Source organism: Mycteria americana, chromosome 9, assembly GCF_035582795.1.
Source record: "Mycteria americana isolate JAX WOST 10 ecotype Jacksonville Zoo and Gardens chromosome 9, USCA_MyAme_1.0, whole genome shotgun sequence".
In the NCBI taxonomy this organism is placed as follows: domain Eukaryota; kingdom Metazoa; phylum Chordata; class Aves; order Ciconiiformes; family Ciconiidae; genus Mycteria; species Mycteria americana.
In genome coordinates, this window is record NC_134373.1 from 5845409 (window position 1) to 5869969 (window position 24561).

The 24561-nt window shown below is 42.2% G+C and overlaps 2 protein-coding genes across 8 annotated transcripts in view; both read left to right on the forward strand.

Annotated features, from left to right (window-relative positions):
- Nucleotides 1-268: 268 nt before the first annotated feature.
- Nucleotides 269-17602, forward strand: ACADL (acyl-CoA dehydrogenase long chain). The gene is made up of 11 exons (XM_075512558.1): nt 269-357; nt 2442-2603; nt 4956-5093; nt 5543-5707; nt 6679-6745; nt 8041-8205; nt 8896-8997; nt 10228-10341; nt 12525-12652; nt 14935-15021; nt 16911-17602. The coding sequence occupies exons 1-11, from the start codon at nt 284-286 to the stop codon at nt 17002-17004; spliced, it is 1296 nt and encodes a 431-aa protein (XP_075368673.1). The 5' UTR covers nt 269-283; the 3' UTR covers nt 17005-17602.
- Nucleotides 17603-18129: 527 nt separating this feature from the next.
- KANSL1L (KAT8 regulatory NSL complex subunit 1 like) overlaps nt 18130-24561 on the forward strand; it is a 68009-nt gene continuing 61577 nt past the window's right edge. For 5 of the 7 annotated variants that reach the window (XM_075512503.1, XM_075512506.1, XM_075512502.1 and 2 more), the window contains exons 1-2: nt 18161-18233; nt 22356-22559. In XM_075512503.1, coding sequence (XP_075368618.1) covers nt 22482-22559 — 78 coding nt within the window. In that variant the 5' untranslated portion in view covers nt 18161-18233; nt 22356-22481. Of the gene's footprint in view, nt 18234-22355; nt 22560-24561 lie in introns of all 7 variants that reach the window. The other 2 variants (XM_075512507.1, XM_075512504.1) reach the window with 2 other exon arrangements.

Genomic DNA, 24561 nt, shown 5'->3' on the forward strand with positions numbered 1-24561 from the left:
AACTGTAGGAAGGCGGGAGCAGGGATGACTACAGGGGTGTGTCTTGCGAGCGGCTTTGGCCAGCAGAAATCCTTCCACTCGCCACAAAGGGCGCGGAGAGGAGCAACGCTGACGGAACCGAGAAGCTGCCACTGAACGACCCGGAACGAAAACGATAATAACATATAAACACCATCAGCCACCAGGCCTCACAGCTTGTCGCTGTACCGCGGCGACGATCGCGCCGCCCTGCGCCTGCCGCGGCTTTTAACGGCGGTGTCGCCCCGCCCCGCCCCGTCGCAAGATGGCGGCGCGGCTGCTCCGCCTGCGCGGGTTGTTGCGGGCCGCCGGCCCCCGGCCCTTCTCTGCCCAGGCCAGGTTAGCGGGGCGCAGGGCCGGCGTTGGTGGGCATCGTCGGAGGGGTACGCCGGGCAAGGCGGGGGGTACCCGGGCGCCTGTGTCTGGGGGTCCCGCCGGGGTGCACCGTGAGGGAGGGCGTGTGCCCCTGCGCTCGGGCGCCTAAGGGGGGTGTATGTATTTGGCCATCTGCGTGGGGGTGGGTGCGTACGTGTTGCTGGGGTTGTCGTGCTGTATGTACACATACATACACGTATCTGTAACTGGAGGGGTATGGATGTGTGTGCTGAATACGTGTGGTGGGAAGGTTATAGGTATAGGCGTATATGTGTATATAGGCGTGTGCGTATATGCGTGCGCCTGTGCCCCCATTGCAGGAGGCGGCTGGGGTCTGGGTGAGCGGTTGGTGCCCAGCAGGTCTGGGAGCCCCTGAGTGCCCCGGGCTGCGGCCTGTGCCCGGCAGGTCTGGGAGCCCCCATGCGTCCCCGTGACGGGGCTGACCTTTGCTCCGCTTCCCGTCCGCGCCCGGGGGAGGCGAAGTCCCGCGGTGGCAGCAGGTGATGGGCCAGACGCGTCCTTGCCTGGGCACCCCGGTCACCCGCGGGCCTGTGGCAGCAGGGCGCTTGGGCTCGGGGAAGGGGGTTTTCGGGGAGCAGAAACACAGGAGCATGCTCACGCCTCCTCTGGCCTTCGAGTTGTGTCTCCTAGGGCTGTGGCTGGCGTGAAGGAGCAGCCTGGCCCTTCCCTGTGTGCCATGTGGGCTGTGAGCTGCAATTAAATAAAAGGGTGGTCTTGAATAAAACTCAGTATCATCTTAAACAGCTTTAAAAATAAGGTGGAGCTTTTGAGAGAGTCACTGTGTGCCTAGCACAGGAAGCCTGTGTTTGAGAATATGAAATATTGAACAAGCAAGTTGCAGTAGCCCATTTCTTCCAAATATCACGAGAAGTAAACAGCGTCTGTGTTTCAGGGGCGTTTAATCCTTTGCACCAGGAAGAGTGTGAGTAACCTAATGTGGCAATAAATAAAGACCTTTGTCTCTGTAACAGAGTAAATAAGTGCACGCTCAGCTTGGCTAAGCTCTGTGGGACTACACATGGTTACTGTGCGGTGCTGGGAAACTGGTGCTGACGAGCTGAGGAGAGACGAACAGAATAGCTTGAGAAAGAAACAGCAAATGCCTTTTCCATTTAATATAGCTCAGCTCTATATTTATAATTTCTGACGTTTTGTGGCAATAAAATAAAAGCAAGTCAAAGAACCCAATGTGCAAATGTAAGAAGTGAATTTTCATTTCAGCCCTAAACCAGTATGTTGTCCTTGACGTTCTCAACCCCTACAAAAGCTTTAACAAGCCTTCTTTGTTATTTTGTAATTACACTTTCCTTCTGTGGTTTCAACTACTGGTGTTTAACCACTGTTTCAGTTTTTATTTTTTGTTAAAGAAGCATTTTATTTTTACTATGTTTTTATCAGAGTTTTGGAAGGATTAGGCTTCCTGTACAACAAAAATACTGAAAGTTAGAAGGAATTAGTATTATTTTCAAGGTTAGAACTATGCAGATATATGTGATAATGCAGAGTATAATACAGCCCTCAGAGCGTGCAAATCCATGTTATACTCGCTTTTATTTTGAGTGTGTGAATCTTCAGTGTCACGGATTTGCAACATTGGGGCTTTTGGGGGCATGTACAGAATGAACAAAACCCACAAAAAGTTTACTTGTTCAAAAAGCTACCTCCTTGGTTTACATTGAGCTGAATTGCATTTTGGAGGTTGTGTGGTGGGGGGAGAAGGCAGTGATGATTTTTAGCATCTCTAATGAACAGAAACTTTATCCTCTTACCTATGTATGTATTATTGTTTTTAATTTATTTGAAGCATTAAGGACAAACCAGTCTTGCTTTACCTCCTTTCACAGCCCAGTGAAGTACAGTGTATGCTAGGTCTTTATATTTGTTGTGGCTATCCTTTGGACCTAATAATGTGCTAGACTTGGGATGTGAACTATGTCTAACAGCACAGGTGTTTCCTTTCTTTTAAAAGGGTTATGTAAATGGGGGTGCCTGTGTCCTAACAGGTGCTTTCACTTGTCTTTTTTTAGTCCTCTGCAAACTGAACAGCATGGCACAAAGCGCCCAGAACCATCTTCTGCTAAAAGTTTGATTGATATAGGAACTCGGAGGATCTTCTCATCAGATCATGATATCTTCAGGGAGAGTGCCAGGAAGTTCTTTCAGGAAGAAGTGCTGCCTTTTCACGCAGAGTAAGATACCTTTTAAACATTCTGGTTTGCGAAATAATACGCATTTTTTCCCAAAAATGCTTTTTGTGGTGTTACTCTTAATATGACAGGATAAACAGGATATTTGTTTTCATTTACAAGCTTTGTATTTCCAATTTACTCAGTTAAAACAAACCTGCCTATGAAAATAATCTGTAAAAAAAAAAAAATCACACATAATCAAAATTCATTGCATTCTTTGAGCTCCAGTGTAGGCAATCTGGCATCTTCATCTTAGGCCTATGAGCAGACAAATGCAGTTTGCAGAGTTGCAGCAAAAATATCCCTGCTTGTAGGTATTAACTCTGATACTGATGACTTGGGGGTAGAGTTAGGGAGACAATTGAGTTGCCATGCTATTGTACTGCTGTCATCCAAAAAGCATTAACACTGTGTCTAGGTTACATTGCAGTAGATCTTGTAAATACAGTACACATGGGATGGTAAGCTGGATTATGTATTACCAAGCAACTTGCACAAAATATCTTTGTTTAAATTTCTGTCTTTTTTGCTTCTGTGGAAATATGTGTTGTCTTCTGCACAGAGTAGAAGCGTCATACTTCCATTGAACTAGAGCTGGAGGGTGTTTTTCACTCTTATCTTAGCTATATCCAATCACATTGTAGTTGGAGAAAGAAAATAAATTAACTCAGAACATGTTTTTGAACAGAAAGCGTTAAGCTGCAGTAGTGTCTTAAGCAATTTTACTTTACTTGAAAAACTTTCCTGCAAAAACACTGGGGGGTAGTGAAGGGCTTATTCTTAAATCATGCTGCTAGATGAGTTTTCTGATACAGTTCACAGTGTGTATCCACAAACAGTTGAGATGGCACAATTGAGTGGGTGGGGTGTTGTGGCTCTGGGGCAGAAATGAACAGCAGGAGGCAATGGAAACAGCTTACATCAGGGTTGTTGCCAACTATTTTTTTTCATCCTCAAACTATGACCTCAAAGTAGTATGCTTTTCCACTGTACAATCATATTCTGTCCACAAAACCAGATGTTTTCCCTCATCTTTTGTAAGAATGACTTCTAGTGCAGTTTTGTGAACAGGTACTGGCTCTGCTTGAGGTTACTCAAGATCCTGTTTGCTAGCTTGCTGACACAACTATTTGCAAGAGAGACTGGAACAAGTTGGACTTGTGTTCTTGCATCTCTTCAGTGACCTGTGAACCATTCTGTTCTCACACCTTCCAAGTAAACAGGCTTCAGGCGTATATTAATTGGCAGGGCTGATGCAAAGAGACAAGTGTGGCATCAGTGAATGCAGTTGTGGATTATTGTGAGGAGGAGAAGAAGCTTTTGTGATGGGTGAGGTAGACAGGAATGGCCCTGAAAGTCGAGGGGGGAGCAAAGATGGTCATGAGAGAAATTTGTTGAAGATTTCCAGTGTAGGAGTGAAAGCTCTGGGGATGAGCATAAATGTGTAGGATAAGATACTTGATTAACTGGGTAAAGTGCTATGGTATAGTTCTGCTGCACACAAGTGTGTCAGAGGAGTGTCTCTGATCTAATCTGTCTACCATATAATTTTAAAATTGTGGTTTTAAAAAAAAAGAGAAATGAAAAAAAAGGTATGCTGTGCCATTAATGGCCATCCAACTTTCTGATGAGTTGGCAAACTCCATAGAGGCACTATTTTTCCAAGAATAAGTAATTCCTGAGGTGTTAAAGTCTGCAAACTGTCAGCAGATAAGCCTCAATTTTCTGTTTACAAACTTGAAACCACCTTACAGCAGTAATTTACCAAGATATAGTACTAATTTGTAATAAGTGCACAGGGACCACTTTTTATGTAAAAGTTACTATGTGTTAATGCTTGGTTCTTATAAGGCAGTTGTCATTGGTAGATTTGAAATCTTTCACATAAGATACTGATGTGTTACACCCATTTTGTACACGGGTAAAATGGAACGTCAGGAAGATACAAACCTGCTGGTGATTATCCAGATGGTTGTGGCTAAATCTCCTAAATCTTGTTCTGGTACTCGGACCAGTAGGCAGCACTGCCTTTCAGAACAAGGCTTAAAGAGATGTCAGGTTATATGTTGGAAGCAGGAGTTCAAACTTGTTATACAGTTGGTGCCCCTGTAATGCTAGTAGCATCTGTGCACTTGAAGAATAGAAAACCTATTATTAAGCCACTGCTTCTTAGCTAGGAAATATAGCTGTCTGTGTACCCTTAACATTGTATGTTGTATGGAGACCAAAAGTCTCTTCCTATGCAGTGAAACCTGGCTGCAGGTGCTCTTGGGTGAAGCAGCAGCCATGACAAATAAACAGTAGCACATGGAGGATTTAATGTGTGACTCCATTCTTGTGTTCGTTTTGCAGATGGGAGAAGGAGGGCCAGGTGAGCAGGGAGCTCTGGGAAAAGGCTGGACAGCAGGGTTTGCTGGGTGTTGCTATTGCTGAAAAACATGGAGGCATCGGAGCGGATATTCTCTCTTCAGCTGTGGTCTGGGAGGAGCAGTAAGTACTAGATGGTTTAGGAAGAATTTCAGTGATATTATCAAGAGACTGTATGTTTTTCCATGAGATGTCCTCATTGTGGAATATGTTTGCTTACAGAAAATGTTGTTATCTTTCTCATGGAGAGGATAGTTTAGACATGTAAATCCCTTCTGTATTAAGTATTCTGGGTGATTGTTTAAGTAACAAATGTCATTGTGCTCCACTGTTAGGACTTTGTGACTGGGGGAAGCATTTTGGTTAGTTTGGTAGGTTATACACTCATTTGGCTGTGAAATTACATTCTATAAATAACAGTACAAGTGCCACAAGCTCAGATTATGTCCAAGATGTCTGTGTGGTGGGGCTTTCTTCATTGTTGGGTCTGTTGTAACTGTGTAAAGTTCAATGTTTAAATCTCTGTAGTACTTCTGTTTGAAGTTTTTTTCTTTTTTTCCCCTCTCCCCAAGGATGTATGTTAACTGTACTGGCCCAGGATTCAGCCTTCATTCAGATATAGTCATGCCCTACATTGCAAACTATGGCTCTGAAGAGCAGATTAAACACTTTATCCCTGAAATGGTTGCAGGCAAGTGTATCGGAGCTATCGCCATGACAGAACCTGGGGCTGGCAGGTAAGCTAAATACTAAAACAATGCTCTTAAATCAGTAGGCAGCACATAATGTTTTCAGTGAAAAAATTCCTGACGCTCCTGGTTGTATGGTCATCTTAGTGACTAGACAGTATCCTAGATTAGGTAGTACCTCAAAAACAACTGTTACTTATAGATTACTTTATTACAGCTTTGTTGTTTCAAAATCATCCCACTGTGGGCAAATATGCTTCGTATTTGCTTTTATGGTCCAAGTTTATAGTTACTAACTTGCTTGTCATGTGGACATAGTTTTAATATGAAACGTAGTCAGTAGAAAATTACACACCTTGGTAAAAAGGGCTTGACTTTACTGTTAGCTTTTGTTGTGGAAAAGAATACCTCATTTTCTTTCCTCTGAATCCTTTCAAACAGAAATGTCCCTCCTTGCCCATCATTATTGAAGGGCAGACAGCACATGTTTGCAGTAGACACAGCTGATCTGACCAGTTTCCAAAACAGAGGGGGACGGGTGAAGAGCAAAACCTGTTGGTGGCATGCTTCTAGATGATCTTTAAGGTCCCTTCCAACCCAAATGATTCTATGATTCTATAGATGGTAGATGTTGCCAGTGGCTTTTTACGGAGCCTCCTCATCAGGGTGGAGCCTGCTTAGAGGGTGTGGTTTTGTCTGGTGTTTGTCATCTAAGGCATGTTGATGTAAGGGGATGCTGACCCGTTGGTGTCAGTGCTTGTATTACACCACCTTCCACAAGCAGATACGTTAAAATGAGACCTCATGCTCTTGTACAATTGCATAGACTTATCCCTTGCTACAGCATGCTCGTGGTTTCTGCTATGCTCTCAGCCTTTTCACCATGTTTCATCATCCTTGTGTGCATTTTCACTGAGCCCTGGTATAAAATCTACCTTACTTTATACTGGATAGAATTCAAGATACAAATTGCAGCTTCTGGAATGGTTTCTTGAAGGACCTTTTGAATTCCATTTTAGTGACTTGCAGGGAATACGAACATATGCAAAAAAGGATGGAAGTGACTGGATTCTTAATGGGAGTAAGGTAAGTGAACAGACATATATGCCACTCATAGGCTTTGGGAACTGAATGCATTTAGACAGTGAAGGATGTACACCACTGTTAGTATCTCCCCCAGTCCTTTCACTTCTGTTTATTTGTGGATTATGTTGTATGGGTTGGGTTTTTTTTTTCCCAGTTACTTTTTTTTTTTTGCAGGACTTAAGATATTTCTACTGCTGGCAATTTACAGACCAATTTATGGAAGGGCTTGAGTAGGTTCTTTTTGTAGCTTTTAAATAACCCTATCAAAAGGCCTGTTTTCTCTTAAACTGGGAAGAAAAAGGGGGGGGAGGGGGGAAGTCCTGCATAGTATAAGCAGGACCAGGGCTGTTTTTTAGTACTGAGGCTGAACAACAAAATATATATATACTACCACTGTGAAATCTTCTGTGGCCTGAGTAAAAACTTGTGTTGCTGCAATGCAAGCTATGGAATGTATATTCAGGAGCCTGCTGGTCATGTTATGAGAAAAAAGCCCAACTGCATCAGATGCTCTGTGTGTGTTGTCAAGCTGTTGCAAAGCTGGCAGCATTAATCTCTTCTTTTGTTGCCATAATAAAAAAGCAAGAAGGCAGAAATCAAGTGTTCAAATGGAAGTGTGGGTTCAATAGGGTTTTTTTTTTTTAGCTATGAAATGTCTTAATCTTCTCTCCCCCCTGCCTTCTTTTGTACTCCTGCTGATAACATGGTACTGATAGACACTTCTGGCCTTAGCAGAATTTCAAGTGGTGAGAATGTGTGCAAGCAAATATGTACGTACAGGTGTTTAAAAGGGTACTTGCTCATGCTGCACAGTTGAAGCCAAGCAGGACAGGTAGCTCATTCTTTTTGCTGGAGTTAAGATGGATCATTTTGGCAGGTTGATGCGTCACTTTCTGGGATTATAGTAAGCAGTTGTGACAAGAAGCCATTGATAGTTTTGCATGTTATACCTTGCTAATTTAATTTCTAGAAAAGAGAACCTTTGTGTTCATTTAATATCTACATATTCCTTCTTTATCATGGGACAGACAAAATAAACAGATCTGTGCATTCTTTAACTTCACACTTCTAACCCATGCAATACTTCTCAAACTAATTCCTACTTCAATAGACCTTGTTCCGAAACACTTAATTCAGAAAGCTTAAAGCTTAAAATTCTTCTGGACACTTAAACCTTGCCTTTCAGTTCACCTGTGAAAGTGTTAATGCAAGTTTTTCTTTTTGCTGCTTGATGATCTCTTTTAACTTCTATCCACCTAGCTTGTTGCTGTACTCCAAGTTGCATTTTTTTACAGGTATTCATCACTAATGGTTGGATGAGCGATGTAGTGATCGTGGTTGCGGTTACAAACCGGGAGGCCCGATCTCCTGCTCATGGGATCAGTCTTTTTCTGGTGGAAAATGGAACAAAAGGCTTCATCAAAGGACGCAAGCTGAACAAAATTGGCCTGAAAGCTCAAGTGAGTTCATACAACCCTTAACACGTAGTAGACTTGGAGGAGGTCTAAAACCACTTAATGCCTGGCATTAGCGCCAGGCATTAAGTATAAAATGGAGCTGTGGTTCTATTCTAGTTCTTGGGCTTTAGGGCACAAACAATATACATGCAAAGTACGTATGCTGAGTTTGCCTATGGAAGCCTGAAGCATGTGATGTGCAAGGAGAGGTTGAGGAAGCTGGATTTCTTCACTCTGAAGAACCCTGGAAGGACAGGATCTTATTGGTGTCTTTAGCTACCTAATGGTTGGCTGTAGAGATGGTGGAGCCAGATTCATCTTAGAGGAGCACAGCGAAAGGCACAGTGGCAAGGGACAGAAGTTACATTAAGGAAAATTCTAAGTAGGTATTAAGAAAAAAAAAATTCACCATAAAAGTGATCTGATACTGGAACAGGGGCCCAGAGAGGTTGTGGAGCCTTCATCTTTGGAGCTTTGGAAAGCGTAAGTGGACAAGGCCTTCAGCTGCTTGCTTTGCTGGAGCCGCTTTGAGTAGGAGATAAACTAGATGAACTCTGGAGGACCCTTCCAACCTAAATGATTCTATGATTTCAAGTTGAAGTGTATAATAGCAAGAAAAAAATGGGGCAAAAGAAGTGGAATGAAGAGATGAGAATGTCAGGCTATAAACTGTTGGATTTAAAATCCTCTTAGGACACAGCAGAACTGTTTTTCGAAGATGTACGGTTGCCAGCCAGTGCCTTGCTTGGAAAAGAGAACAAAGGCTTCTATTATCTGATGGCAGAGCTCCCTCAGGTAAGAGGAATGTGAGTGTTTGCTGTCTGTAGGAAGAACACAGAGACAATTCTTGTCATTGCAAGAATCTGCCTTAGTCTTGAAGATTATGTATTGAGGGGAGCCACCTTGCGCTCAGAATCGGGATGTCTGTAGGCAACACTGTGTTGATACTGCTGCTTTTTAACTGAAGTACACAGTTCCTAGTGTTAAAAGGGCAATTCTTTGGGCATTGGTAAAAATGTTGATATCCTACCAGCTCAAAGCCAGTTCTCTTCTTCAATAGTCGGGTGGTTGATTAACCTGAGCTTAGGGTAGTGTACTTAAAAGAACATACCACAGTTTTCTTGTATACTTCTAGTGTGGAACCACTTTGCTTAGTAAATTAAATATAGCTTGAAGGTCTCTGATGCATTTGGCATTCTCTTTAAAGAAACAAGCAAGCACTGCTGTTCTAGTTCTTCTACCAGTAGAAGCATATTAAAGATATAAGGAACTCTTTCTTTGTCCATATAGCAAAGTAAAGAAATTGTTTAATTGCCAGAATACCTTGCTTTATGACTTAGTTTATGAAGCTTTGGACTTATTTGGGAGGACAAAGAGGCAATGTGGTTTTTCAAAATGTGACTGTGTTTGGTCAAAACTATGTATTTGCCTCATCTGGTAGGAATCATGTTTATTTAATTTTATACTGTGAGTATGAAACCTGATCAAAGGAAATCTTTTACTGCTTTAAAGGAATAGATGCACTCATGAAGAGGTTCGATGTGATGCATCAGATGATTTCAACGGTGCTAGAAGTAACTGTTCTGTATTTAGTTTCTGTTTTTCAGCTTTACGAGGAAGGAAAAAACAGCCAGGATTTTTCGCAGGTTTTGTTTTTCTAGAGGTGTCCTATTGAAATTGTTAAATACAGTTGTTGTTTAAACTGAGCAGTGAAAAACAATAATTGGAACAGAAATCAATGTAAATTTTTCAGTCAGTAAGAGTCCTGTGGTTGATTTGTAGCTATTTTTTGAGTTGTTGTGGTAGAACATTACCCCGGAAAAGACTTCAAAGTGAGCTTCAGGCAGCAAGGCATTTGTCCCACTCATTAATTTCAGTAATGCAGTGTGTCTGGTTTGATATTTAGCGTGACTGCTGTCCCCCTCCCTTAATGAACAACACTGAACATCTGTGTCCCAATTGTGCATCTGATATGGAGAAATGTAGGACTAATTCAAGGGGATTCTGTAATTTGTGTTTCAAAAGGAAAGACTGCTAATTGCTGATATGGCTCTTGCCAGTTGTGAATTCATGTTTGAAGAAACAAGGAATTATGTGAAGCAAAGAAAAGCTTTTGGGAAGACAATTGCACACTTGCAGGTGAGTTTGAACTGAGAGGCTTTGTATACAGATTCTCGTGTGCATTTGCTTCGCATCTGTGTATGTGAAATAGTGAGCAAATGAAAATCACTGGGCTGTTTTCAAAGGACTATTTGCACAGGTTTCACTGTTGGACTGTGGCTGTCTGCCTCCATGCCCATCATTCCTTTTTGAAAAACAAAAGTAATAAGAGCACCCAACACCCCAAAAGCCTTAATGTGTGTATTTTACGATTCGGTTAGATACCTCCCAGCAGTGCTGCTTTTGGAAGTGAAATATGCAGGCAGAAACTATACTGGCTTTTTGCTGCTAATGAAAAATTATCTTGTTGCTCTTAGGCTTGCATTTTACTGTCAGAGGTCCTAATCACAGGGTCTGTTACACCTGCATGTATTTCTATATCTGCCTGGAATCCTACAGACTGCAGAAGAGCTTGGTGCATGTGCAGGTACTGCATTCCTCTGCACATGATGCATTGCAGACAAATGAACTTTGAGGCTGAGGCTGGTGGGGGCTCCTAGGCAGTGACCTTGCTGCCTGAATGCCTGCAGAGGTGTTTGTATTCAGCTTTATGGGTATTGTAACGAGATTCCTCAGCTACCAGCTAGCTGGGTATTTAAGTGGCTGCATATAAAACTCTTGGGTCATTCTCTGTGAGCATACCTCACTCCTGACGGTGGTAGTTAATTGTGTTTTGAGATGTTTATGCCTATGCTCTTTAGTTGCAGTCATAAAACAGATGTTGCTTTCCGCAGTATTGCGATGTCACAATTTTCCTGAAAACCACATTAGCTGTTAGGGCTGAAGCAGACCAAGCTCCTGCATGTTTGGTTTATAGGATAGAAGTGACTCATATGGGTTAGAGGAGTTGGCTGCCTCTTTTTAGTTTTTTAATATACTTTTGAAATAATAATAATAAAAAAATCCATTTCAAACTCTTGAGACTTCCTTTGTCAAAATCAAATCTTTAGTTGTTGTGAATAGCAGCAGAATTGGGCCCATTAGAGGCTGGAATGCTAGGTATCTTTCAGGAAACTATGATCTTCATCTGTTTTTAAAGTTAACATTCAGAAATCCATAATTCCAGATGGAATTTAGTATGTGCAGTGTGCAGCTTTAACAAAAGTAATATATTTTACCTTTTTTTCATGTAGGTAAAGGATGCTTCCTAATTGTAGTAGCTCACTGTGCAGGGACTGCCAAAATAATCTTTTTAGGCTAACCCACTATAACCACCACGTGGCCAATAAACTTCATAAAGTATATTATTTTTGCCAAAATAATCCATTCTTGCATACCTTTTCAGTTTTCTTTTTGTTGCTGATGACTAAAATATGCATATAATCAAAAATCCTTTCTAATTAGAGCCCTGCCTTGCCTAATTCATTTAGGCGTGCCACAGTACAGTGTTGGAAATCAAATCTTTTCTTTGTACTAATAGTAGACTGGTCAATTGTATTTATTGTCAAGAGAAGCAAGAAGACTTTGTATATACAATTTTAGAACTGTGAGATCAGAAAAAACTTTTGTTTCTGGGTGGTGGTTTTATCCTCTCCCTACCAGAATTACAAGAAGACAGTCGAATGCTTTCCTGGTCTGGTTTTATATAACCTTGGCAATGGATTTTACCTCTTCTATCTAGAAACTTTTCCAGTGTGACAGAACTCAGTGTTGGAAAACTTTCTGATAGTTAATCTAAAATTTCCTTTGGTTTTTCTTGTGTCTCTTTGCATATCACTTGAACTCTGAAGAACTGAATACATAGAAAAATGCATCCAATAGATGATGAAATGTTATTATTAAGTGGGGAAATTAGTGGCTCTACAGAGTGAAAGGACATTCCCCCACAAGGGGGAGCTGAGAGTGACAGAGCACCCGGTGCCTCCTACTCTGCGCTCTCTAGGAATTTGTTTTCTGGCTCTTGGGGTTTTTCTCTTAAGGTCATGTTTTGAGTTGGTTTGAGAAGTAAAGGGCAGTAATTTTCTGTAATAAGGTTGGTAAAGGTATAATTGTATGGAAAGTGAGTTGTCTTCCAATGTACAGAGCCAAAGTTGTCTGAAATGGTAATTTCTAACAGAAATCCTTTCAGAAAATGCTCCATTTTCAACTTCAAATATCACTTAAAAACTGTACTACTTCTGCTCTTTCTTTCCTCTGCCTTCTCTATCCACTTCCAAAATAAGACGGTACAGCACAAGTTGGCAGAAATGAAAACGCAGATTTGTGTGGGCCGAGCTTTTATGGACAACTGTTTGCAGCTTCATGCGGATAAACGTCTGGACTCCCCCACAGCTTCTATGGCAAAGTATTGGTATGTGGTTAAAGTAATTTGGAAGTGTTAGTTGCATGATCTTGACAGGAGTCTAATGATAAAAACACTGAACTGTTCAGATCTAATTAAAAGATAAAATTACTGTCTGATTAATAATAACATTGTCAGCTTCTAATAGAGACCACTAGCTTTAACTTTAACCATGTAGTCAACAAAAATCTTAGTTACATTGAAAACCAGTGTTGGTTAAACAGATCAATTTCAAAATAGCATGCTTTTAAAGTAGGCTTCTGTTAATAACAAGATCAGGACTCAGCTTTAGCTTCAAGTAAAAGTGAGTACTTCATTGGTATTTAGACAAACATTTACATTTTACTGTAGCAAATTGTTGGGGGTGCTTTTAGTTTTGTTTGGGTGGTTTTTTTTAAGGGGGGGGGTTGGATTTTTTTTTTAAAAGCATAGGTTTATTTGAAGCTCGTATGATACTTTTTAGTTAATGTTACTTAGCAATAGCTGTTTGGCACAGCCAGTTTTTGAAGCTATCTGGTTTTGGGAAGAAAAAGTTGGCTACAGCTATTGCTGTAACTGAGACTAAACAGTGCTTTCTTTTATTGGCCAGAACTCCTCCCTCTCCCCATACTTGGTGGTGTTATCTGTTAACTTAGGTTTAACCAGAGAAAGCTGGATGAGTAGAAGCATCTAAGATAGTGGCACATGAATTTGTATAGTTTTATTTTGCTTGCAAAGATGGGAGGAAAAAAAGCACATCAGACCTGATCAAATAATTTTATGGAAGATGCACAAGTTTTCAGATTCTGGACTTTTAAAAATAAGTATAGAGGAAATGAGCAGAGAATACTAAGGGAATCCAGAGAGGATGTTTACAATGAAAGGAAGGACTTTGATTGAGTGCTATTCCTGGCACTGATTACCTAGAAGTACCAGGTACATAAGCAGAGGCATTCAGTTTTGAGGGGGAGGAAACAACTAGTGTCAGCTCAGATGTAGACTTACTTCCTCAACAAATTTCCCAAAGCAAGGCATTTGAAACTCCCCCACCCTCCCAAATGCTAGTGCCACACTTTGTGGTGGATTTCCCCTTTCCCTAAGGGAGTCCCCGTGGCTCCCTTTCATAAAACTCTTACATGGTCTAGAAAATGCTTGAATGTGGAATTGTTTTATTCCTTACTGTTTCAGGAGACTACCTCCAGTTAATTTGGCTTCAAACCTTTTGTACAGTCAATGACTTGAGTTGAGCTATGAAGAATTTTAAAACTTAGTTTGTGCATCTTTTTTCTGATATCTAATGAAAGGTCTGTAGGTCTTATTTTTGTGGTGACAGGTTGTATTATGTAGCTAAATTAATTTGAAAGTATATTTAGGAAAGACAGTTGTGGTAACTCACCGTTGCAGATTTAAAGTTGATATAATAAACTGTAAGGATTTAACTGAACAGGGCAGGGGGGGTTGTTTGGAGACGTTATTCCATGAGAAGCAATTGACTTGAATCGTCATTTTCTTTACTTCTGTTGCCACCCTGAAAGTTGTATGTTTAGAAGGTGGTTTTGATGTCTTTCAACTTTAGCTTGAACTTCCAGTGCAGTTAAAATCGTATGGGTTCTTTCGTGTAATTTTCATCGAGTGTTTGAAATACCATCAAGTATGTAGCTTTCCAAAAGCTGAGATATAAGACATCAACTGTAAATGGTGTGTTAGCTGCTATGTTCTAGAGGGAAGGGTCACAAAACAAAATGCTTTTAAAGATTTTTTTTTTTTTCAGATCATGAAATAATTGAATATTTTGCAGTGGGCACTCCTGTTTAAGAATTACAGTATTCCTTAGAATTGAAAACTATAAAATCTGTTGAGGAAAATAAATTATCCCCAGGTGATGGTTATATTCAAAGAGAATCCTGGTGTGTTGCTGTGGGGGGGAAGCCTGTAGTACTGTTAATTTTTATGACACAGCTGGGGATTTGATAAGAAAAGAGACTATATCGACCTACTTCACAAAAGAAATCTCTTGGCCTGTGAGAAAGGTAAACAAGCTTGTCTGTTTTGAAAGCTTTCCTTCTCTGAAAGCTCTTCCATAAGGAGAACAAATCTTACTGTTCAATTTAATGTATTAATTTCTTACCAATTGTGCAGGAAGAAAAAAAGTCCCTCATAAATGATGGCCATTAAAATACTTTATCTTAAGATCAGTTATATAGAGTAAAAAGGTTGGTTATATTTTTGTCTTGCTAACTTATCTGTATCTCTAGTAATGTTTCACAGCATAACATCCTTCTAAAAAACAAATTTCTTTTTGACCATTTAAGGTCTTCTGATCTCCAAAACAGCATAGCTACTCAGTGTGTGCAACTGCACGGAGGATGGGGGTACATGTGGGAGTATCCAATTGCAAGGTAAGTCTAACATTTCAGACTTGAATGATGAAAGATTACCAGCAAAGTAAAATGAGGCACTTCCTTTAAGTCTACTTGTCAGTTGTTTTGTGTTAGTACTGATTTACTGTTCCTTTTCCCATCATGTTTATTGAAAAGCAATCCACTCTATGGATGTCTGCAGGAAGCCTTTGTTTTGATTCTCCAAATAATTCATAAGCTGTTGAGCAATTATTATCCTATTTTTCACAAAATAGAAGTTGCTTTTCTAGAAGAAAACGTTAATTGAAAAACCAGAGAAGCAATGTACAAATAAAAATGAGGGGAGCTAGTTTGTATGTTTCATCTGAAATTAAACGCATACATATGAAGGAAAAAAACCACATTGGTTGGCCTAAATCTTTTGTAATACCACAAAATAACAAAGTGCCTAATCAAGAGTGTGACTGGCCACATTCAGCTTTTTATACCTTTTTAAATGAAAAAGCTAAGAGATTTATATAGAGAGAGGAATTTGCCACTCCCAATTTTTTGCTTACTTTATTAATTTAGGGACATGTGTGGGGTTTTTTTTAGATTTCCTTGTACATGTGTGAAGATTTGTTTCCTTTTGTGTACATGCCATTTGCCACACTAATATAAGTAGAGCTTTTGGTGGGTTTTGGTGTGTGTTTTTTTTAAAAAAAGGGGGTGTAATCTGATAGTAGAAATAGCAAAAACAGGACTGCTGTGCAGTTGTTGTAAGCAGATAACTTAAACTAATTTTTTTAACTGACTAGGTTTCGGATTTTTTATTCTAAATACATTAAGAGTATGAAATGTTGCTTTAAAATAACTTTTTACTGCATGTTTTTAATGAGTGCAACTTTTGAGTGTTCTGCACCCTATCTTAGTAAATAGGAAGGCCAGCAAGCACTGTTCAGGGTGTCCTCGAACCCCTGCTTATCTGTGTGTGCAGTAATTGTCCATACAGGGTTTTATTATCCCCATGGTTCAGCAACATGCATGCTTCCAGAGAATGCCGCATTGCTCCTGGGCTGCTCTCTGTATAATGAAGCAGAATTAAGATGGAAAAGCACACTGTCATCGTCCTGTGTGCTGTCACCAGCTGTGCATGTGCTGGGGTCAGTTCCAGCATGGGGATGGAAATGGTTTGGCTGCGTGCAGCTTCTCGGCTGCTGGCCCAAATGGAGCTGGAGCTGGTGTCAGCAGAAGGCTGTAGCCAGCTGATGTAAAACCAATTGGCACTCTTTTCCTCCCAAGGTGTTTGAGTCCTGCCTCAAAGAAAGAACTGACAGCACCACTAGCAGTCCTCTTGACAGGATCAGACAGGCCAGGGCATTAGAGCTAATTACCGTGATAACTATCAGTTTGGCTTTGCAGGAGTAGTTTTTTCACAACAGTGAGGCACCTGGGCCTTGCAGTTCGTGCCGGTGTGCTGTTCTGCAGGGGGTGTGTGGTGGGTGAATGGGGGCTCTGGTGTCCGGAGTCGAGTTAATGCTCAGGTGATGTGAGGAAAGGAGGGAACAAGAATTTGGGGGGGGGGGGAACACACAAGTGATAAGAATCTGGTTTTATAGAGCTTTATTTTATTTTTGTTTAGTTAGGGGGGATAGTGGAGGCTTTACAATGTAAACAAAAAACCAAGGAAGAGGTACTGACCAAATTCCTAGTTTGGCACAGTATCTTGGAAAAGTGAAATATTTTAGGTAGCTGAAACCTCTTTAAAAATGGGGAGTAGCATACTTTGAAAAGAGGGATCTTAAAAGATAAAACTTGGTATCTTTTCCTTTTGATTGTATGTCCATTCTGAGGAGTTGTTTTTAACCTTTCCTTTCTTGTTGTTGTTGTTTTGTTTGGTGGTTTGTTGTTTTTTTTTTTTTTTTTTTTTTTTTTTTTCCCTGCCTCAGAGCTTTTGTGGATGCCCGTGTTCAGCCAATCTATGGTGGTACCAACGAAATAATGAAAGAGCTTATTGCTAGAGACATTGTCAGTGACAAGTAGGGCAGATGCTCACTACTTTGGAGAGTCTTCCAGAATCCTTTTATGTTAATATATGGCATAAAATCAGGCATCAGAATGTAAGTAAAATAAATGGTGGTGTATTGTATTCTTTCAAGGAAGTGAAACTATTTTAAAAAAGTGTTAGTAACAACAGTGTGCTCATATGCGGGATATTTAATGAACTTTCAATTTAAATATATTTGGACAACACAGAGTAATTCTCTGGGTTCCAAAAGTTCTGGTAGTGAAAGGGAGTTTTGTGTCTGGAACACTATGGGTAGCTCGGTGTTTCAGACTTGATGGCATTGTATTGTATCCAACCCTTGCTTTTTGGAATCAAATCTCTTCTCCAGAGATGCCACGTTCTTAAGAAATGAAAGTTAAATGTTGTTATAACTTGGAATTTGGATTTCCACTTGACAAATATCTCTGGTGAAGTAGAACTTGAAACTTTTGCTACTGTTACTATACACCTGCTTACTGCGCAGCAGCCACCTGCTTGTAGGGGGAGGGAATGTTACGACTGACCTCTATGTTTACATGTAACCCAGAATATGCCTTAATTTAATTACTTTGTTCAAATAAATATGATAAAGCATTTCTATGCAATCTGGTGGTTGTCTGCGTTACTTCAAAGCCCCAGGGAGAACTGGGACACTTCCTCTGTGCCCGTATTCACCTCAGGGCTTTGATGGGGAGTTGCGAGAAAGGGAAGGTGACGCTGGTGAATGTTTTCAAGTATTTCCCAGTGCTTATCCCCAATAAAAATGCCGAAAACTATTTTTGGGGTGTTTTATCGCTACTTCTGCATACGGGGGGTTATCCTCACCTCAGGGGGTGATAACCCCCCCCTCACGGGGGGTTATCCTCACCTCCCCTCACCGCCCCGGCCGGCAACAGCGACGCGCCCCCGCGCGCCGCCGTCCCCCTCCCGCCGCGCCCCTTGGAGGCGCGCGCGCGGCCGGAGGGCCGTCCCCGCGTCAGGCGCCCCGCCAATGGCGGGCGGCCGCCCCCACGCCGAGCCCCGCCCTCGGGCGCGGCGGATTGGCCGCGCTCCGCCCCCGAGCGGCGCGGCCCCCTCCCCCTGCGCGGGGAGGCCCCGCCCCGCCCGCCGAGCTGCGCTTTAGCTGGGCGCGGACTGTTCAACAGCGGCAGTGGGAGCCGCGCCGGGCGCCGCGCCGCGCGGGCTGGAGGCGGCAGCGCCGCTGTGGAGAAGCCGGCGGGCAGAGGCAAGCGCGGGGCTTCGCGGGGCAGCCGGGGACGGGCGGCGGGGCCGCCAGCCGGCCGCCGCTGCGCGCCAGCGGGGAGCGCCGCGCTGAGGCGCGGTGAGGGGGGGGAGAAACCGGGGCCGGGCGGCGGTTGGTTCCCGCGGCGGGAGCGGCGGTGGCGCCGCCGAGCGCTGGCGCGCATGCGCGAGGAGGAGACTGGGGTGGGGGCGGGGCGGGGGGGGCTAACGGTCTGGGCGCGGGGCGGGGCCGGGATGCTGAGGCGGGGGCGGGACCTGGGCGCCGTGGGGGGCGGCCCGGGCGCGTGGGGCGGGGGCGCGGCGGGAGCCGGCGGGCAGGGCCGCGCCGTGCTGTGCCGTCTTTTTGCCACCCCCCCTTCCACCGGCTCCTCCTGCAGCTCCCGTGGGGGTTCCCGCCGTGTGAGCGCCGCTTTCCGCCTGCCCGGCCATGGCTTCTGGCCGCGGTGCTGCTAGGCTGGCCTTGCCCGCCTTGTCCCGCCTTGCCTGCCTTGTCCCGCCTTGCCCGGGGTGCCGGGCGATCTGCGGGCGCGGGGTGCTTGTGCGGCGCCGGCGGGGAGCGTGGCATCGCTAGCTTCCCAGCAGCGCGGTGGAATAGCTACATAGTGCTGTGCTGCCTTGTTCTTTTTCTTTTATTTTTAATGTTTGGGTCAGTAGATGGGTGGAAAGCTTTAGCCTGCATTTTCATGTGTGACTTTTTGTATCTTTTTTTTTAATTCCTGGGTTAAAACTTCCCTCTGCTAATCAAGCTGAACGGATAGCCACAGATTCCTTTGCCTTCGAGTGACCCTGACCAAGTTGGCTTCCCAGACTACAGACCACTTACTCATAAAACTCAATACTTTAGATAAAGTAGATAGCAAAGGTCTGGACAGCAGCTCAGATCCAGGTGTGTCCCTCAGCCTTCGTTGAGATTTTCTGTGTGGTCTTGAGCAAGTCTTTTAATTCGCTTTCTGCATCAGCTCCCTGGTTGCAAAATGCTGAAGCATTTCCCAAAATAAAATGTAGCGGTGGCTGAGGTACTTGATACTCCTCAGCAATGGGGAGCAAAGTAACCAATTTAAAAAAAAAAAAAGAAAATGCAAACGACCAAAGTTTGCTTTTTGTCAAAGGGTACATATTTCCTTTTTGTGCTTAATTTAATAAAAAGGAAATATTAAAAATTAAACTGCATAGGAAATATTAAAAATTAAACTGCATAAAGCATGCTTATAATGCTGGTAGGTGTACCAACTCATAAAGGTAGTCTGTGTGCTTTAGGACTCTCTTTCCTTATTGGTCCACGTTGTGAAATCCTGTAAATGTTTTGGGGAGTTTAAATTCCAGTCATCTTAATTAGTGTCTAAGAGCTGAATGGGTCTTGTTTAAGACCCAGTTTTATGGCCCTCTGTTCAAAGACTGAAATTCAAAAGGATAACTGAAATGTTGATATGGACCTTACAAGGGATCTAAAAGCATTACAGATATTTATGTTAGAGACATAAATATTTATATTTGTTCATATTTATGTTAGAGACATACAACCTACCTGGAGGCACCTGTCATGTACTACAGAAAGTGTTTAAGTTTAGCATATGTTAAAAACGACTTCAGATGTTACATTACAAATATATGATATTGTAGACTGAACAGGAATTAGTTGATGGCATGGTAATAAACTTGGAAATAATATATGATTCTCTGTTCAGAAGCAGTTATGAACAAGGAGAAAAACCACCCTGTTCAGAGATTTTAATGAGTCATGGATTTTATCATAAATGAATACTAACGAGTTCCACTTGAAGTATGTCCTTTTTGATGTTTTTGAAGATTAAAACTGTTTGGGTGGTCTGTCTTAAATTGTTGTCTTACTGTACAAAGAGAGATCCTTTTTAGGTGTGCGTGTTTTGTTAGGTTTTTTTTTTCCACAGAGGAGGAATTTGTGCTTATATCTTCTGGGGAGTGCAAAACACTGGAGTTTGCGGTTTTATCTGTATAGTACTGCCTGCACAGTGAGTGCTGCTGAAAGCTGAGACTCCCCACATAATCCTGTTTGGTTTTTTTTTTCCAATCTATTAATAGAACAAAATACTAAAATGCTTAAATACTCATCATGAGTAACTGGGCAGCTTTTGAACTGAAAACAAAAGCTGCCTACTGAGGTGATTTTTTTTCTTAAAGGCTAGTCCCAGGTGTGTTAAATATGGACTTCTTTCCTTTTCTTTCATACTCCTAACCAGGACATACCCAGTGGGACCAATATCTCTTTTGCGGTCATTGCTGCAAAGTATTCTGTGAGAAAATGCAGATTATGCTATTGAGCTGTTCTCTCTATTCTTAGAAATTATTATGATCCTGTAAGTTTTGTGAAAACTGTGAGAGGTAGGTAAAATATACCCAAGTGGATGCCTCCCACCAGGCAAGGCTCGGGGAAGCTGGCCAAAGTCAGCTCCTGCACGCTCAGCTCGGCGGTGGCTCTCGGTCCTGGCAGCACAGCTAAGGCAGTGCCGCAGTAGTGCCTGTCTGCCAGAGCACCACTTTATTTTTGTCCAGTGATTATCAGGAAGGCTGTCCAAGAGGAGGTAGGGATTAGGGAGCAAACAACACAAAGCTGAGGAAACCAGGTTTTGTCAGTTGTGTTGTAGGCAGATCAAGCTTGCTCGTGTAGCTGCCTTCTCTTCTGCAGGTTTTCTCTAAGAGGCCTTAAAGCAGCTCTTGTCAGTTTGAAATACAGTATTTTTGAACATTTTTGCTGAGCTTAATTTTGGGTGTTTCACCAGATGCTGTCTGCTGCCAGTGATTTTGCTTTGCTTTTGAAATGCCTTCTAGACAAGGAGTAAACATTGGAAGTTTGCTTATCTGAAACACTGTTAATCTATGAATAAACTGGAAACAGCTGTATTAATTTGAAATGTTATTTGTAGGCCCCTGAATTTGAAAGGAAAAAAAAATAGTAAATGTAAAAATCTTCTGGTCTCCAGGAATCTCATTATTAACAAGAAAGTTTCATGTGTTTGGGATGATGAAAGACGACTCAATTTACAAGGAGAGAAGGCTGGTACAGAGGAGCCTTACAAACCCTCATGCAAATGGAGTTTTATTGTCATTGAAAAGGAAAAGATCACAAACAAAAAACCCACTAAAAGACAAAGCAATCCTCCCCCCAAGCAAAAATCCCCCAAAACATTGTCTGCAGTGTTGTGTAACAAAAGTGATAGTGTTATGCAAGGGGGCGAAGAGTCAAAAAGTGGAAGGACTATAAACAAAAGCTGGGAAGGGAATGCCACCCTGTGTGCAGGCAGGTTTGTGGTTGGGTTTTGTTGTGTTTATTTTAATAGGGTGCTGCTAATTACCAACATTAAGACACTAGTTTCAGGATTTAGACAAATTCCATTGAGGTAGGCCTGGTAGAGAAGGGTATAATGTGGAAATGTCAACTAAGAAATAAGCAGAGGTAGCAGGGGGGAGAGGAGCCGAAGAGGAGCAGGGGTCATTGGGGATTAGGGACCCGTAGCTGTGGTGAGAGAAGGGAGGAGGGTGCTGGTCGGGGGAGCCCTTGGGCTGTGGTAAACTGCAATTCCTTGCTAGATCCTCCTGGGAAATTAAGGCATTAGGGGAGGATAAGCATAAAGTCACTTTAAACATCAGTTGCTGTACTGTGTGTGTCTGGTACTTGTTTCTTCCCTTCCCCGGTACTTATTTTATGTCAGCTTTTCTTTTTACAGTACTTTTTAGTCTTTCAAGTGGAGTACGTATTCAGCAGATGAAAATCAAACTGCTTGCCAGTTTAGTAGCATTTCAGCTGTTCTGGTTTTGAAACCTCAAGTAGTACACAATGGAAAAAATCCTTGAAATGGTTTACCTATGACAAAAAAACTTTTCCCAGAATGAAAATACAGACTTTTCCTGAATACCATGTTGCAGTACTTGTCTTCCCTCCCTCTGCGCTTCCCCCCCTATCCCCGAAGATAATAGGTTTGGCTCTGGAAACTCACTTCCAATAAGGGTGGAGTGAAATTATTTTTGCTGCTTTCTGCCAAAATGAAATCAAATGTGTCAAAATGAAAATTGTACAATTCTCATTGAGCCAAGTACTTGTACTAAAATTTGTTTTTAATTTTTTTTGCAGCTGATACTTTGTTTTGCTCATATGCCAATGACTTTTTTTGTGTGTGTGTGAACTTCTTGGAGAAATGCCAAGGACTGGAGGCTGGGACAGTACCAGCTTTTATAAAGTCTTTTTGATGTCACTGAAATGAAGAGAACACACCTGAAGTGTCTCACACGACTGTCTTCAGGGCAGAAACATCGTGTGAAGTTTGCAAGTTGCTGGGTAAGGGGTTAATTGAGCAATGTCTCTTCAAAAGCATTTTATTAATTTTTTTAGCTATATTGTAATTTAAGTGTCTTCTGTCAGGAACTCCTAATTAGTCAGTGGTTTGTCGGTGCTCTTTAGTTTAATGTTTGTGGTTCAGTTTGAAGGTACTTTGATTTCTTCCCCTCTTTCCCCTAAAACAGAGGGGAAAAAAGTCCCCCAAAGTCAAAAAAAACCTTAAAATAATTTGCTAATGGTATTCATTGCGATTTAGGAAATTTGAAACTGTACCAGAAGGGTATGTAGTATTTGAGAGAATATGATCAAGCTAAAACACAGCATTCTGAAAATTTTGTGCTGCCAGTTTTTTGAATAGCCTCCATCTTCATATAGGTGTGAGATACATATCTCCAAACTTCTCCTTTGCTTGAGCAGCAGCTCTACTGTGTGTGGATGTTTCCTGGCTTTCAGGAGTAGCCATCTATGACTGTTAAACCACTTGGGCTAAGGAAGGTACATGATAAAGTTGGAACAGTTATGAACTCATTGCTCAGTGTATGTAGATATGAGGCTGACGGCATTCTTCTGAGAGAACTTCTTGGAGTTCCCAGGGACAGATCTAACATGGGGGCTCCCTTGAGTTCACAGTAGCCCCACAGAGAAAGTGTGGGCTTCGGTTCTCTCCCCCTTACGTTTTAGCCATGCTAAATCATTTTGACTTACTATAGTTACTTGCCATGTGCTGAGGGGGGGAGGCATAGGTGCCTGGATCCATACTCCCTTGGATTTAAAAATTCTTGTGCCTGCTAGCTCTTACAAGAGTAGAAAGACACAAAGCTACGAGCCAGCTGGATGCTGAGAACATCTCCGACTCACCAGAGCCTTTGAGATTTGGGGCTCCGGCTCTCATCAGTGCATTTCCCTGTCCGATCCTAGTAACGGGGCTCTTGCTGAATGACTGTCCACTGGGGAGGGCTTTGTGCTGAATTCCTCTATAGTCTGAAGTTATTGCCTCATTGATAAAGGTTAAAATCCTGGGGATTTTAATAGTATCATTGAGGATTAGCATTAGGACCACCAAACCTGGTCCCTGTGATGCCGGGTAGGTGATGCACAGAGATGAGAACCTCATGGTTGAAGTATACATGGAGCAATAAAAGGTGAATAAAGCATATGGAGAGTGTTAAGGCAGTACCAGAGCATGTGGGTCTTTTATGTTTTTCTTCATGTTTTGAGGGTAAGGAGAAAGTATCCAGGCTGGTACTTCTCAGCTCCTTAGGTTTCCACATCTCCCTTTAATGTTTGTACCTTCAGCGTAAAACCTGTAGTGATAAACAAGCTAAGGCTTCAGACGAGGAGTTTGCTTTTCTTAAGATCCATATGTGGCAGTCTCAGAATCATTGACCCCTTATGGGATCTGTGCATTGAAAATTGCTGAACTAGGCAGTTGCTGTGGAGATCAAAGAAACTGAAGACATTAAAAGGAGGGCAATGGAAATGCTGCTCAACTAGCACACCGGTTAAACAGAGAATTTACTGTGGAATTACTGTGCTACACTCACTTTTGTTACTGCTCTCTTATTGTTTCTGGTTTTGTCTCTAGCTTCTTAATGAAGAACGGACAGTAGCTTATCTTCCAGGCTTCTGCAGGCCACGTTCAATTAAATCTTTCATTGGGTTTATTTACCCATCTCCTAAACAAAGCTAAAAGTACAGTGTAAGGCAGTGATTCCCGCCCTGTAGGCTGTGGAATAGATACAGTATGACATGGCAGCATAGCTACTGACAAGAAGTGGGGAAAGTTGACACTGGTCTTTTGATCCCAGAGTTTGGGAACCCTTCGTCTAAGCTATTGCAAGCCACAGGCAAAAGGGTTTGTAAAGGAAAACTGTCTTTACTCAAATTGTTATCAAAGAATATTGTGTTTGTGTTATGCAGGCAGTGCCTGATGAATAAAGAAGAACTGGATACAAAGGCACAGGAGGGATTTTTTTAGGAAACATTTAGAACTTACAGTTTT

Excerpts from the sequence above, each read along its gene's own strand:
- ACADL (XM_075512558.1), top strand. The coding sequence starts at position 284 with ATGGCGGCGCGGCTGCTCCGCCTGCGCGGGTTGTTGCGGGCCGCCGGC. Across the intron at positions 5,708-6,678 it reads ACAGAACCTGGGGCTGGCAG|TGACTTGCAGGGAATACGAA; the intron begins GTAAGCTAAATA and ends ATTCCATTTTAG. Across the intron at positions 6,746-8,040 it reads GGATTCTTAATGGGAGTAAG|GTATTCATCACTAATGGTTG; the intron begins GTAAGTGAACAG and ends ATTTTTTTACAG.